We start from the raw sequence: 15,249 nt of genomic DNA on the forward strand, positions 1-15,249 counted from the left end.
CATTGTTACAGCCAATCAGCAACAAGCAGGGATAGTTGATGTTGGGGTGGGGGGTGGGGGTGGGGCAGCATTTGAATGTGCCTGCCAGTAGTTATCTGTCTGGGAATCTGGGGGGCGGAGGTTCTGAAGGGGCGGTTGTATTTGTTTGGCTGTTGAGTTCAAATATCAACAATCTTTGTGCAGAATCACTTACTGCACCTTTGGTAAGTGCTAGCAGCTGTTTGACAGTAAAAAATTAATTAAACTAGAACTGCAAGCAGTTATGACGGGGTCCAAGCCTCCCGGCGCGAGTTGCCCCTGACGACCCAGGGAGTGTGCGAAAGCGGGACCCAAAGCATAACATGGGGAGGGAAACGTCAGTAAATATCGAGAGATGTGAGCTGCAAGGTCTGTGGTACATTGCCATTGCAAATATCCCATTAACACTGATTGAGTAAAAGGGCCAAAACTGGTCTACGTTAACTATAGCACACCCTAATGGCCGATCTTCGCAAAATTTGGTACAGAGCCTCAGAGCGGCATGCCAAACAAGGATCACAAGTTTCATGTTGATAGCAATTACTACAGCAGAGAAATTGCAATCGCAAATGTCCCATTTACATGCATTAAGTTATTGGCCAAAACACATAAACGTTGATTATAGCGCCCCCCTAATGGCCGATCCTCACCACATTTGGTAGCGAGCCTCAGAGTGGGACGTCAAACAATAATACCAAGTTTTGCTCTGATACCTATTGATTGGCCAAGATATGGTAAAGTTTGTGTTTTGTGGCTAGTTACGAAAATTTGTTTGGTTGTGAATTGCGCATAGTTTAACGTAGCAAAATTCTTTTGATAACTTTTTGTCAGGTTCATCTGGAAATGCTAGGTACCAGGTTTCGTGCAGATCAGTCGCACGGCCTAGGAGGAGTTCGAAAAAGTTGGTTTTGCACATTGCACGATATTGCGAAAAAGCTTCTTAGCGAAAATGGGCAGGGCCTATATTGTCAGATTCAGCTCGATTCAAGGAACACGTGGATGTAAGGGTTTCTAATGTGCGATGTGTATTGTGGGAGTTATAGGCAAAAACACATTTGACGTCATTATAGCGCCACCTAGTGGTCCATATGTGTAATTTTTTGATATGTGAGGTCCATGAACCATTGCACAGCTACACTGTAAATTTGAAGTTGCTCACATTAATGTAAGTGGTGAATCCAAACCTGGGTCCCAAAGGCCACACCCACTTTGACGAATCAGTACCCCACTGTAGGCTTGGCCTCAGAAGTGGCCATATATGGTACCCTCAAAATTTCATAAAAATCGGATGAGCCATTCATGAGATATAAACTTTTTGTAGTTTATATATTACGTAGTTATATAAAGTTTTGCATTAATAGCATTTATGTTGGCCGAGATATGGCAAAGTTTGTGTTTTCGTAGCTAGCTACACAAATTTGTTTGTGCGTAATTTGCGAAATTTTTATCCAATTTTATTGATAACTTTTTGTCAGGTCGGTCTGGAGATGCTACGTACCAAGTTTCGTGTAGAACGGTTGCACGGTCTAGGAGGAGTTCGAAAAAGTAGGTTTACGATAAATCGCAATAAAATGGCACCCCGCCACCATGTACGGTTTAGGCTGTAGCGGGACTTTCAGGCAGAGAAAAATAATAATAAAACTTAGGAAAACAATAGGGTTCCACAGCTCCGCTGGATCTGTGAACCTAGCCCCCTTGGGCTTGGACCCGTAAAAAACAGCAGCAGAGCAGACTCACCCTGAGGTTGGTAACGGGCAGAGTTTCCCTGAAACCAGGAAAGACCACATGGACCAGGTCTTGCCTTTGGGAAGAAATGAAGGCGCGATAGTTTGGAGCCAAACCCATTGCCTTGGCTTGTTCATAACACATCCGGTCGGCTACGTCGAGCCCCATCATGTCGCCTGAGTGGGGCTGGTTCAAAGCCACCAGGTTGAGCTGGAAGGAGAGGAAGCAACGGATCAGTGTTAGTCCACTGTAGGATACTAAACGGGTCCTTTTTGTCATTCCTTACAGTTAAAGGTGCAGTAAGTAAGCCTTATAAAACTAACTTTCTGTCATATTTGCTTAAACTGACCCTATGTTCCAGTAGAACTACATGAAGCAGGTAATTTAAAAAACATCAGGCTCCTCTGGCACCACCTACAGCCTGTAGTGTGATTTGCAAAAATCCACCGCTCCCTGTTCAGATGCACCAATCAGGACCAGGGGGGGTGTCTAACTGTGTGTCAATCGCTGCTCAGGCACACGCATTTCATAGCGTCCTCCCCTCCCCCTTCCCCTCGCACGAGCTGCAGATAGGTTTCCTCCCCTTCCCCCCTCTTCACACACGCTCTATCGTGCACAGCACTCCCTTGTGGGGGGAGGGGCTTAGGATACCGTTTTGGGCTTTAGCGGAAAGGGGGGAGGGACTGAGAAGTTGTCAATGTTCAAATTTTTTGGCTAAGTCCTGGATCTTCACAATCCTACCAACAGCACCTTTAAACAACACCTCAGAGTGAGCCCTGCAAGGGTTAGTCTGCAATAAAAAATGTCATACATTTTCACAGTTGTCATGCGTTTTGACCACAGACAAACACATTTGAAAGTCAAGTAAAGACAACTATGCTGTGAAAACCATAAATGCCCTTAATTTTTCATAACATAATGTTTTCAAATAATAGTAAATATTTCATAGCATACCTTTCCAAATTCATTGTTGAAGAATTTTATAGGAATTAATATTTCACTGTAAAAAGTCAACTTAAGCGAGAAGCGGTATTTAAAATAATAATAATAATAATAGTCTTATTGACACTCACCCTTTCTTTAACTGAAATTATTCTTTCCATCAGGTCTCCTCTTATCTGGTATGCAACTCGGGGCTAAATGAATAGTTGAATATATGTTAAATGAATGAATAATGCATACAAAGTACAACATTCCACGACAGCATTTTTTTACTGAGCAAAAAAACATAAAAACAAGCAAAACATACCTCATCTTGCGGGATAATGTTATTGGAGAGGTAGATCAGACTGCCAAGCTGTGGAGACAAAACACAGAAAGATTAAGATTGTAAATTAGATGCAATATGTAGTCCTTAAATTAAATGTGTTGGATGAACAACAAAAAACTCAAAATGTCCCAACTATCAGTTTGTTACATTACATACGCACCCACTGTATTAAAGTTACAGGACAGTGGAAGCATTTCACTCGTACAACCGTGTTTCAAGTAAAACTCTCCATTTTTATCAATTAAGAGCATTTTGTCAAATAATGCTAATGATCGATCATTGGCCTTTAAAATGTTTCCAATAACCAGAGATGATGTTAGAGTGCTGATTCAAAGCCAGTGAATAAGACCAAAATCTGCAGCAATCATTCCTGAAAGGAACGTATTTTCCAATTAATGGATTCAGACAGGTTTCAAAGGCAAATCAGGAAACTCACTCAATGCTTCGCTGACCATGAAAACGACCGAGTAATAAACAGAGAAGCAATTCAACTTTTACACCATTTTATTTGCAGACAAGCCCTGACCTACATGCATTTAATTTTAAGGGGCGCAGCTCCCAGCTACTGTATGCTACAGCCTCATTTTTCAGACTACTCTGACAGTAATGTGCAAATGTGATGCTTCTTAATTATGTTTCATATCGATGTCATTGCATTTCTTTAGTACAGAGTGATTTGATGTCAGATTTACCAAACCTAAATACTGTATATAAGACTAGTCCAAGTCAGTACCTGTATCTCTTTCCATCCCTGGGAGACTTTGAGGAAGAGACTTCCTGTGGCTGTGACGTACGCCAGAGTTCCCTCTGCATCCCTGACGGTGTGCTGCATCATGCTCTCACGGCTCGCAAATGTTTTCAGCTGAGGAACAAATAAAGAGAAGAAACCCTGAACCTCTCTCTGTAAACTTTTATACTGCTACATTATTGATTTTACAGCAACATGGTGGGTAATCATGCACATGTTAGCAAAGCATGCTGGTGTATCATTTATACGTAGTTCAACAGCCTGGCCAGAAAAACACTTACAGATGCTGCGTTACCCGAAGCTCCAGGAGGTCCAGCGGGTCCAGGAGGTCCAGGGGGGCCGGCAATGGTCAAAGCTGCTATAACAAAAATGTCAACTTCTTTCACACAAGCACAGCAGCTACAAGAACGTCACGTAAACCTATACAGGATAACATTTAGCTGCTGATGACATATGTATGACTGATGTATTGTACCTGAGCCATATCTTGGGGTTGACACAGAGGGTCCTGGAGGCCCCGGTGGCCCAGGAGGGCCAACCGGTCCTGCTCTGCCATAGCCTGGGATACCTGGTGAACCTGGCACCCCAGGGTGGCCTGGCGGACCAACGACAGACTCTCCTTTGGGTCCCTGAAATGTGTCAGGAGGAAGTTATTGATTGCTTTAGTTGGTACATATTTTGTCACAAAGATGACACAGTGTGTATCCATGGAATTGCAACTCACCACAAGTCCTGGTCTCCCAGGGATACCTGGTTGCCCGGGAAACCCTGCCTCCCCCTTGTTTCCCTTCTCGCCTTTAATGCCCTCGTCACCACTTACCCCCTGCGGTTACACGCACAGGCAAGGACACACACACACACACACACACACACACCTGAAGGGTGAGTCTGATTGCACTTAAAGAAGCATGTCCCCAAATTATTATTTTTTTTTAAACGCTTCCATATAAAACTTACCCAGTCTCCCCTACGAATAAATGTGTCTAAAACAGAGAAAACAGAGGAGGGAGTTATAACTTATTATAAAATTCAAAGACATATTCTAAAAACAGATTTTCACAGGATGATCATTCAATTGTTTTTCTTTTTAAAACACCAGGAAAAAGTTTTGGAAGTACAGAGAAAATACAAAATAAAATGTCCTTCTTAAGAATAAAATCAGGCCTTTAAATTCAATAATTTTAACAACCAATTTTTCCTTTTCATTATGGATTATTCTTTCTCTTTGAATGTATTTAAAGGGTTTTACATTTTTATTTTTCAGTGTCTATACATCTGAGAGCTGTTAGTGTTGACTCACTTGGTGGCGCCGGTATCCCAGGAAGGCCTCTCTCTCCCTTTTCTCCTTTTAGTCCCGTCTCACAATTACCTTAGACACAAAGAGCCAAATTTGAGTTAATTGCATGTCCATACAATTGACTTGTTGATGCAGAGATTGGTTTTAAATTGAAAAGACTGTGTTTATTGAAAGTATGTTCTACATTCATTTGTACTGCTGCTATCCTGAGTATTCTGTAAAGTTGGTGTATATTGAAATGTTTGGATAAAAGTGGTTCAAACAACATTCAGGCTTTATCATTTATGGCAAACATAAAAGGCAACCCAACCTACCCACTGCAATGGTTCCATTGGGATTAAGCTGAAATAATTGAGCACAAACATATCAGCAGCAGTCAGCGATGACTTCATTTGGAAATCATACTAACTTCAACAAAGCTTGAATTACTTTCAGAATACATATCAGGTTAATTATCACTGCAATATCATTTTATTTTTGTTAAATTACATTCCATTATCAAATATTTAATCATCTAAGCTGTATTGTTAATATCATAATCAACATGAAAATGACACATGCAGATTTTCTGTGGATGTGATGTTAGTAACTACCTCATGTTTGTATTGGCAATAAGCCTTCACCTTTCCAGACTGGACATGCAGCATGCAGGAATATTTTAGAACCTGAGTGATAAAAGGTTATGTAGTACCGGTGTTACACAGAGCAACACACACACACACACACACACACACACACACACACACACACGCACGCACGAACGACCGCATGCACGCACACACACACACACACACACACACACACACACACACACACACATACACATTGGAAGGGAGTTTGTGATTAGAAGATATGTCTGAATGGGCTTAGCAGGAAATTATGATATTGTGCAGACAACTGTGCTTTATTGAAGACAGACTGACACTTAGGATGCAGCTTAGCCTTCACTCTAAAGGCCTGCAAAGAGAGTTCAATCTGGACATTGACTATTATGTGCATGTGCTAAAGGAAATAAAACATGCATAGTAGCATCTCTTCTAGACTCATATGTATATTTTTTTAATCTTCCAGGCCACCATGAGTAAAATGAACATTTACAATATAGACAGCAGGATGAAAGGTTCACAAGCACAGGCAGTAATAAAACACATTTATAAAGACATGTTTTATCAGCAACATGGCTGCACGGATGGAAACTTACGGGCATTTTGCAGTGGGGTCTGGGAGGGATGGGGAACACGGTCTTCAATAACCAGGGGAGAACGGGGACAGTGAGCACATTAGTAAAACACATGTGATGATTGAGTCAGAACTGTGTGTTGATGAATGTGTGTGCGCTTACTCCTTTGGGGCAGTTGAATATTCCTGGGCGGCCCGGCAGCCCAGGACGGCCAGGAGGTCCCTAAAGAGAGCAACCGAAGAAGACAAGAAAACATTAAATGGAAGAAGGTAAGAGAAGAGTGAGCGTTTTCAACAATTTAAAGCATACCGTGAATGAAAGAGGAAAACTACTGTAGGTGCTATAAAACTAAAAGTAATAGCAACATCAAACTGGCACAAATCAATCATATTCTACCACTCAATCACCACAGGTTTCCTTTGCAGATATTGAACCAGTATCTTCTGTATAATTTCACAAACTTCTACAGTCTCTTTACAGGCTCAGGTGTGTGACTCACCGGCAGGCCTGCAGAGTCCCCCCTCTCTCCTTTTAGTCCCATCAGGCCTGGACGACCCTACACACACACAGACACACCCACACACACACACACACACACACACACACACACACACACACACACACACACACACACACACACACACACACACACACACACACACAGGCATCTAAGTCACAACAGTATGGAAAGTTAGATTGGATTTAACAGTAACGATTCCCACAGGGACATTTGGGAAATTGGGTTTTTGTTGACTGAGTCAATGTGTGATTTAATGTAATGTTGAAGCCAAGGGCGTAACTTTAATATATATATATATATTTGGATTAATATAATAATAATAATAATATTATATTATAAATACAATAATTAATATATATATATATATATATATATATATATATATATATATATATACTGGCTGATCATTTTTTCTGCAACAATTTGTGCTTTTTCTGCAACAAGTGATGGTGCTGTAACCCCCAGATCCCCCACCCCCTGTAAATAATGCCTATAGTTGAACCTATCAAACAGCAGGTGTATTGAACTTATGGGTTGAAAAGCTGTGTTTTTCATAGCTGAAGTCATACTATTGTCACTTGAAAGGAACATTAAAATATATATATATATATATATATATATATATATATATATATATATATATATATATATATATATATATATATATATATATATATTTAATCTGAATCTCCTGATCAAAGAACCAACAATAAACATAAGGAAGTCTTAGTGTCTGTGTGTCTGTGTGCCACTTATTTAGACGGCTTTTATCCTTTAGACCTCCAACAATTAATGTTAAGGGTCTCTTCAGCTAAGCCAACTACCTGTCTCTTAGACCCCATTCCAACGAAGCTACTTAAAGAAGCACTACCCGTGGTCAACACCACATTACTAGATACGATCAATATGTCCTTATTAACGGGTCACGTACCGCAGTCTTTTAAAGTAGCTGTGATAAAACCTATTCTGAAAAAACCCACCCTCGACCCTGAGGTCTTAGCCAACTATAGACCTATATCTAACCTCCCGTTTCTCTCCAAAATCCTTGAGAAGGTAGTCGCTAATCAATTGTGTGACTTTCTGCATAGAAATAGTCTATTTGAAGACTTTCAGTCAGGATTTAGAATGCATCATAGCACAGAGACGGCACTGGTGAAAATCACTAACGACCTTCTAACTGCTGCTGACAAAGGACTTGTCTCCATACTTGTCTTATTAGATCTTAGTGCTGCATTCGACACTGTTGACCATACCATCCTCTTACAGAGACTGGAACATTTAGTTGGCATTAAAGGAATCGCACTAAGCTGGTTTAAGTCCTATTTTTCTGAGCGATCCCAATTTGTTAATATTAACGATAAACCATCCAAATACGCTAAAGTTAGCCATGGCGTTCCTCAAGGCTCAGTGCTTGGACCAATTCTATTCTCTTTATATATGCTTCCTCTAGGCAATATTATTAGGAAACACTCAATTAACTTTCACTGTTACGCAGACGACACCCAATTATATCTGTCAATCAAGCCAGACGAAAGCGGTCAGTTAGCTAAACTTCAAGCGTGCATTAAAGATATAAAATCCTGGATGACCCACAATTTTCTGATGTTGAACTCAAACAAAACGGAAGTTATTGTGCTGGGACCCAAGCACCACCGAACTTCATTATCTAAATATATAGCTACCCTAGATGGTATTGCCCTGGCCTCCAGCACTACTGTCAGAAATCTAGGAGTCATTTTTGACCAGGATCTATCCTTTAACGCCCACTTAAAACAAACCTCAAGAACAGCCTTTTTCCATCTTCGTAACATTGCCAAAATCAGGAACATCCTGTCTCAAAACGATGCTGAAAAACTAGTCCATGCATTCGTAACTTCCCGGCTGGACTACTGTAATTCTTTACTATCAGGCTGCTCAAATAAGTCCCTCAAGACCCTCCAGCTGATCCAGAATGCTGCAGCACGTGTTCTGACAAGAACTAACAAAAGAGATCACATTTCTCCTGTATTAGCTTCTCTGCATTGGCTTCCTGTAAAATCCAGGATTGAATTTAAAATCCTTCTCCTGACCTACAAAGCACTAAATGGTCAAGCACCATCATACATAGAAGAGCTTTTAGTACCTTATTGTCCCACTAGAGCACTGCGCTCCCAGAACTCAGAGCTACTTGTGGTTCCTAGAGTCTCTAAAAGTAGAATCGGAGCCAGAGCCTTCAGCTACCAGGCCCCTCTCCTGTGGAACCAGCTCCCAACTTGGGTTCGGGGGGCTGACACCGTAGCCACATTTAAGAATAAACTGAAAACCATCATCTTTGATAAAGCTTATAGTTAGGGAGTGAGGAGTTGCAGCATAGTAGAGTAGAGTAGAGGGAGGCAGGAAGTACAAGCCCGTTCCGGCAGGGGAGAGTACGAGCCCGGTCCAGGGCCCCTCTCTTTAGCCTGCCTCTCTTAGTTATACTATTATAACTCTAGACTGCTGTGGGAAGCTCCTTCCAAGGACACAATGAGCCGCTCCCTCTTCTCTCTTTTCACTTGTCTCCTTTTGTGTGCATCTTAGTCCCAGAAATGCCTGTTACTAACCTAGCTCTGGGGAGTTTTCTCCCCGGAGTCCCTTTGTTTCTTCTTCACCCAGAACATCGCCTTGGAATTGGGTGGCACCTACACCGGGGTCCTGGGTGCAGCTGACGCTATGGACTTACTACACCCTGCTACGCTCTGCGTTTCCCCGCAGTGTCCGACTGCGTCCTGCCGCGTCCAACCGCGTCCACCCAGGCTGCTGTGCCACACTACACCCCGTAACGCCCTGCTGTGCCCTACTATGACATGAACTACTATGACTACCATTGTGATCACTGCTTCACTATCTTTATTATGACTATTATTGCCACCATTCACCACTCCCCCAACTGGTGCCGTCAGACACCGCCTACCAAGAGTCTGGGTCTGTCCGAGGTTTCTTCCTAACAAAAAAAGGGAGTTTTTCCTTGCCACTGTCGCTATAGCTACTGCTAATGCTTGCTCTTGAGGCAACCACTGTAATAGTTGGGGCTTCGTAAAGTACAGAGTTTGGTCTAGACCTACTCTATCTGTAAAGTGTCTCGAGATATCTCTTGTTATGATTTGATACTATAAATAAAATTGAATTGAATTGAATTAATCAAATAGTTGGTAATCAAAATGTTGGGTGAGTTCATGGTGCTTACAGGCCTTCCAGGAAAACCAAATTCTCCTTTGTGTCCTGGTGGTCCGATAGGCCCCTGTTGGGAACAAAACAAAGTGTCTGACAGTACATCTTAAACACATTAACAGCACCTTCATCCGTAGCAGTGGAAACAATTGGAGTTAATGGTGTTATAGAACCTGAAAAGTGAAATGATTTGCCTTTGGTGTTGGCTGCTAAAACTTACCGGAATTCCAGCGGCTCCGGGTACACCATTATCTCCCTACAGACAAAGATACAGTTACACTCATTTTTATGATGTTTTCAAAACCATGCGTATGACACATTTTACAATAAGTTACTGATGTATAGTGATACTCAAATCCTGACCAGCATGCATACACTAAATATCCATAGTAAGTGCACTCAAAAGAACAATGCGAGTAAAATGATCGGGGTCTAGAAAAACAGTGACAACAAATATAACCTTGACTCCTTTGGGTCCCACTGGACCAGCCAGGCCTGACGTCATGGATCCATCTGCACCGATGACAAATCCTGGCTCACCCCTTTCACCCTGCATGCATACACACAAGTAAACAAACACATAAACCATGTAGACAGAGACTTAGACATTAACTTCTGTTAAACTGTGTGTATAAAGAAACATAACAGTTTGTTTTGCGTATTTAGTCTGCTTAGATATTGTTTATGTGCATAGACAAGGCATGCGTGTCCCACTTACTTTCAGTCCTGGAGGTCCTTGAACTCCTGGCAACCCCCTGTCACCCTTTGGACCCTGTGGTCCCTGCAAACATTTAGGATATTTATTTACAAAGTAAGATAACTTCATATCTAACTTCTGGACTCTGTCATGAAGTTAAAATAATTTCTCTTCATGTTGTCGTATCCATGTTCGTGCAGTGTCATGTACAGTGCTTCTGATGTTACTTCTGTTTGGAAGAAGAAAACCTGACAGCCGAAAGCATTAACTGGAACAAAGGCCTGTTACACTCTGCAAACATAAACCAACTGTAGCTATCTAACTACACATTTGTTGTTGTCAGGACATCATCATCGTTTGGTTTCTGATTTTTATCTGATACTCACAGCGGATCCCTGAGCGTCAAAAATCCCTGAGAAGTTGAAGACACCATCTGTATCGTTAAGTAGAAGCTGAATAAGAGGCAGAAGGAGAAAAATTTTCAATGTAATCAAACTGACTCAGTGAAAAAATCAATCAATCACTCTGGTTACCCAATATTACAGGCCATTGAAGTTTTTATCCCTCAACATGGTAGTAGAAAAGTGGCACTAACATTGGACTCTCCCTTTTGGCCTACTGTAAGTAAGCCTCGTCTTGACTGGCTTTGCTCAGGTGCTAGCATAGACTGTATAAAATATGTACATGATCTCCATGAAGTCATCCATAGGTTTCTGAAAAGCAAAAATGAAGCTCAAAGTGGGCGGCTCCCGGTGGTTACAACAGTCGCCATCCTGGTGGTGCCTGGTATCGCCATGATCCGGACTAATCCAAAAATGGACAAAGAGATGGAGTGTAGATGGAGCTGAGGCGGGCGTTGAATGTAAGCTACAGTCTATGGCCGCCTCCTGTGACGGCAGCCACCTGTCACTCAAAGCGGCCGCACCATTAATTATGCACAATTTGAAGCCTTAATATAATTTAAATGGGTGAGTAATGGAAAAAGAAATTGCCCCTGTACAGTTGTCATGAAGGGGGAACTTGGGTATAGAAACCAAAACCTTTTTTTGAAAAGTAAAGGCATTAAGCATTTTAGCATTGGGGTCTATGGGGGATTGGTCTATATCCACGACGTTCCACTTCCGGGATTGCTTTTTAAAGAAATGCCAATAAATCAGAGCACGTCTTTCTCCCATCCTGGAATGCTGTGTGGACTAGCCAGACCCTCCTCCGCAGCGCTGTGAAGGAAGGTCTGGCAAAGCAAGACTAATGGGGATTGACTCGCTTTTGAAACCAGGCTCAAGTGGCCATTTGAAGAACTGCAGTTTTCAGCCCCGGAAGTTGCCGCTTGGCTGCTACTTACATCCTGGAGGTTGGTAAGGGATCCTGGTGGTCCAGGTGGTCCTGGAGGGCCGGGCAGACTGAGCCCGTCCCTTCCCCTCTCTCCCTGAAAAAACAAGTTTGACATTTTAGCCTTTCAGTAAATAGCAATACAAAATGCTCTACATTTTAAATAAGTGTTTTCCTTCGTTGTTTTACCTTCTGTCCTGGATCTCCATTGTTCCCCTTTGGTCCCTGTAGATGAGACAAGGTAAGACACAAACGCTCAAAGTAAAACCATATTTCAGAATCAGAAGTTATCTATAGGTAAAAGTAATATCAGTAAGAACCATTTGTATAATCAGACATCTGACACAGAATCGTTCAATCTATTCATGTATCTACAGTATAAGTCCAGCCATTTACTGACCTCTTCCCCTTTTAGTCCCTCCAGTCCTGGAATCCCTGTTGGTCCTGTAGCACCTGCCTCCCCCTACAGATGCCACAAAGAAACATTCATCATATACATCACTTGTACTGTAAAAGAAAACATGCCACCTTCATTCTAACAGTGGCAAAATGCATTCCCCCAAGCTCCATGTTATCAAGTTAAAAGATTCCCTGTGATGTATTGCTTCACACAAAACGGGAGGTTGTGAACCTGGTCAAAGGACAGTGTTGCTGCCAAAAGCTGACATTGCTTGTTGCCATGTGGTCTTTCACTCTAAAGCTGTTTACTGTGACCTCAAAGTTCAAGACATTTAAGAAGCTTGTGCCAACAGCTTGTGCTGAGATAACACTAATATCTCAAAAACGGTTACAGAACTTGAACTGTACAGCGGACTAACCTTTTGCCCTGGCTTTCCTGGGGAGCCGTCTAAACCATCTTTACCCTATGAGAGGCAAAGAGGAAATAAATACATTAATTAAAATGATCATTATAAATAACCAGCGTTTAAGACCCTGACACACCAGACAGAGACCCTGACACACCAAACAGAGGGCCAGCTGTCGATGAGCATCTGTAGCCATAGTTTTTGCGGTGTATCCAGCACCGTTGGCACTAGTCGGCCCTTGTTGGCGGTTTTTCGGCCGATTGAGCATGTTGAATCGGCGACTCACCCCGTCGGTCAGAGAAATTACTCTGATTGGCTGTTTAGTTTAAACGAATCAGTGTGCAAGAACAGAAATGGAAATGAGGAAAGCAAGCAAACGACTTAAGTCATAGGGGCATGAGATCGAAAACAAACTTGTTATATCAGGTAAGATTTTCTTTTTAGCCATTGAGCTTTTCAGCAGAAGCTGTTTGTGTTATTGTTCTCTAGCGCACAGTAAAAATAATTTGTTCTATCAACATCGGGTTGTGTTGTTTATGTGCTAGCTGGCTAATTAGTGTCTTCTGGTTTCCCTTTTTGAATACAGACTAACGCCACCTGCTGGTACGGACAGTTATTTCCTCTCACGCAGACGCAGGATGTACATGCTAGTTGGCTATTGGCTGTAGTCATTGCGGTGTGTTCAATTGAAAAGTTTTGGGCCAGAAAAAGGCAATGCAACAGTCGGCTCTCATCGCAGTTAGTTCTTTGGTTTGGTGTGTCTGTGCTTTTAGAGCACAATTGGACTACAGTATTACTGTAAGTATCACAGACACTCAGATATCTCACCTTTGGTCCTTCGAGTCCAGGGATTCCTGGAGGACCCTGTGTAACAAATACAAAAAGGTGATAAAAATAGCAGTTGATGATATGATTAAATTACACTGTACGATGAACATAAATGCTAAATGTTATGGTGCTAAATGTTCTTCATAGAGTAGTACCTGTGGGCCTCTGGAGAGCCCAGCTCCAAAACCATTCTGTATCCCAGAGCCTTCCAAGTCCTAAAACATTTTACAAAAAAGAAATATTCATAATGATTGAATTGTGAGTGTCTAAGAAGATATTGTGTCCAAGTAGGTATACTGTAACCGTTTCAATACATTTCATAATGTCCCCACCTGGCTGAATACAGCAGATTTACACTGAAAAAGCTGACGGCAAACAACTAATACCAATTACAAAACACTATTTATGTATCTCACACACATTGCAAACTAGTTTGGTGATATGAGAAGAGAAGGCACTGCTTCTGTGCTGAGACCAGGCATATATGGGATGGGATGGTGTGCAGATATTATGCTAAAATCAGTGCAAGGTCCAGACTTCTTTCTAGACAACCAATCAGAAACAACCATCATGCTGTAGTTCCTCATATAAAGAAAATGGTACGGATATCAATATCTCCTAATTCCATCAATCTAATGTTGTCTGTGACAGGTTGAGCTATACTGTAAGTAAACTGGTCATCATGTAAAGAAACAGCAAGTACCTCAAAGTCCATGGTGTAGGCTCTCCCAGGGGGACCTGGAGGCCCAGGGGGGCCAGCTGGCCCCCTGGGACCAGGCTGCCCTTCTGGACCCTCTGAGCCTGGTAGGCCTGGAAACCCTGCAGGGCCCTGATCTCCCTGCAAGAGAGGTGATATTTAAAATGATGATGATAGAATCAGTTAAACCAATAAAGTTCCCACAAGTACGAGAAGGGGTAAAGGGTGAGCTAGGGATATGGATGTTAGATAGTGACAAAAGGAGAAAATGGGGTGAGTGGAAAGGGAGAGCCACTTACAAGAATAGACTAGACAGAATAGAAACATACATTACAAGTAGGGCTGGGCAATATATTCTGAACTTACCAGACTGTTCTAACTGTTCTGGTATTTGCCTTTACCCACTTAATCATTATATCCACATTACTAATTATTATGTATCACGGATCTCATTGTGTAAATATTTGGTGAAAGCACCCTCAATAACCCTACCCTACAATATCTCCGCAATATCGATATTGAGGTATTTCGTCCAAAATATTGTGATATTTGATTTTCTAATCACATCTAAATGTAATGTACTGTACAAATACCACTTTGGGTACAACAGGAATCTAAAAGGTGAATTATAAGTATGACTCCTAATATCAGTAAAGGTGCTTCACTGCCTGGTCAAGGACATAATCGAGATTTTACCTTTGCTCCTGGTTGCCCGCTGACACCAGACTCTCCCTGTTAAACAGATGAAATTCAATAAAATCACATGAGCTACCGCAATGATGAGAGAGAGAGAGAGAGAGAGAGAGAGGTTTCAGGTCCACACAAAAAGGCAGAGCAGATATTGCAACACAGACTTGTTTACACTCATGCTTTATTAGTCCGCGGGGTCATCTCATTAAGAGCTTGGCTCTTTGTGTTAGGTGGTTATTTAGATCGTGTGTAATTGTT

General features: G+C 41.8%; 1 protein-coding gene across 5 annotated transcripts in view; it reads right to left on the reverse strand.

Moving 5' to 3' along the window:
* The window catches only part of LOC116040059 (collagen alpha-1(XVIII) chain-like), a 102,093-nt gene that overhangs the window by 2,035 nt on the left and 84,809 nt on the right, over window positions 1-15,249 (reverse strand). For 2 of the 5 annotated variants that reach the window (XM_035998219.1, XM_035998216.1), the window contains 27 exons: window positions 14,998-15,033; window positions 14,308-14,442; window positions 13,760-13,819; window positions 13,605-13,640; window positions 12,789-12,833; window positions 12,371-12,433; window positions 12,160-12,195; window positions 11,984-12,067; window positions 11,028-11,093; window positions 10,663-10,725; window positions 10,405-10,494; window positions 10,165-10,200; window positions 9,961-10,014; window positions 6,738-6,794; window positions 6,401-6,460; window positions 6,260-6,301; window positions 5,652-5,723; window positions 5,373-5,400; window positions 5,062-5,130; window positions 4,719-4,744; window positions 4,486-4,584; window positions 4,237-4,390; window positions 4,043-4,119; window positions 3,747-3,875; window positions 2,993-3,040; window positions 2,817-2,879; window positions 1,756-1,953 (listed from right to left, as the gene is read on the reverse strand). In XM_035998219.1, coding sequence (XP_035854112.1) covers window positions 1,756-1,953; window positions 2,817-2,879; window positions 2,993-3,040; window positions 3,747-3,875; window positions 4,043-4,119; window positions 4,237-4,390; window positions 4,486-4,584; window positions 4,719-4,744; window positions 5,062-5,130; window positions 5,373-5,400; window positions 5,652-5,723; window positions 6,260-6,301; window positions 6,401-6,460; window positions 6,738-6,794; window positions 9,961-10,014; window positions 10,165-10,200; window positions 10,405-10,494; window positions 10,663-10,725; window positions 11,028-11,093; window positions 11,984-12,067; window positions 12,160-12,195; window positions 12,371-12,433; window positions 12,789-12,833; window positions 13,605-13,640; window positions 13,760-13,819; window positions 14,308-14,442; window positions 14,998-15,033 — 1,926 coding nt within the window. The remainder of the gene's footprint in view (window positions 1-1,755; window positions 1,954-2,816; window positions 2,880-2,992; window positions 3,041-3,746; window positions 3,876-4,042; window positions 4,120-4,236; window positions 4,391-4,485; window positions 4,585-4,718; window positions 4,745-5,061; window positions 5,131-5,372; window positions 5,401-5,651; window positions 5,724-6,259; window positions 6,302-6,400; window positions 6,461-6,737; window positions 6,795-9,960; window positions 10,015-10,164; window positions 10,201-10,404; window positions 10,495-10,662; window positions 10,726-11,027; window positions 11,094-11,983; window positions 12,068-12,159; window positions 12,196-12,370; window positions 12,434-12,788; window positions 12,834-13,604; window positions 13,641-13,759; window positions 13,820-14,307; window positions 14,443-14,997; window positions 15,034-15,249) is intronic. The other 3 variants (XM_031285296.2, XM_035998217.1, XM_035998218.1) reach the window with 3 other exon arrangements.

This window comes from Sander lucioperca, chromosome 23 (assembly GCF_008315115.2).
Source record: "Sander lucioperca isolate FBNREF2018 chromosome 23, SLUC_FBN_1.2, whole genome shotgun sequence".
Classification (NCBI taxonomy): domain Eukaryota; kingdom Metazoa; phylum Chordata; class Actinopteri; order Perciformes; family Percidae; genus Sander; species Sander lucioperca.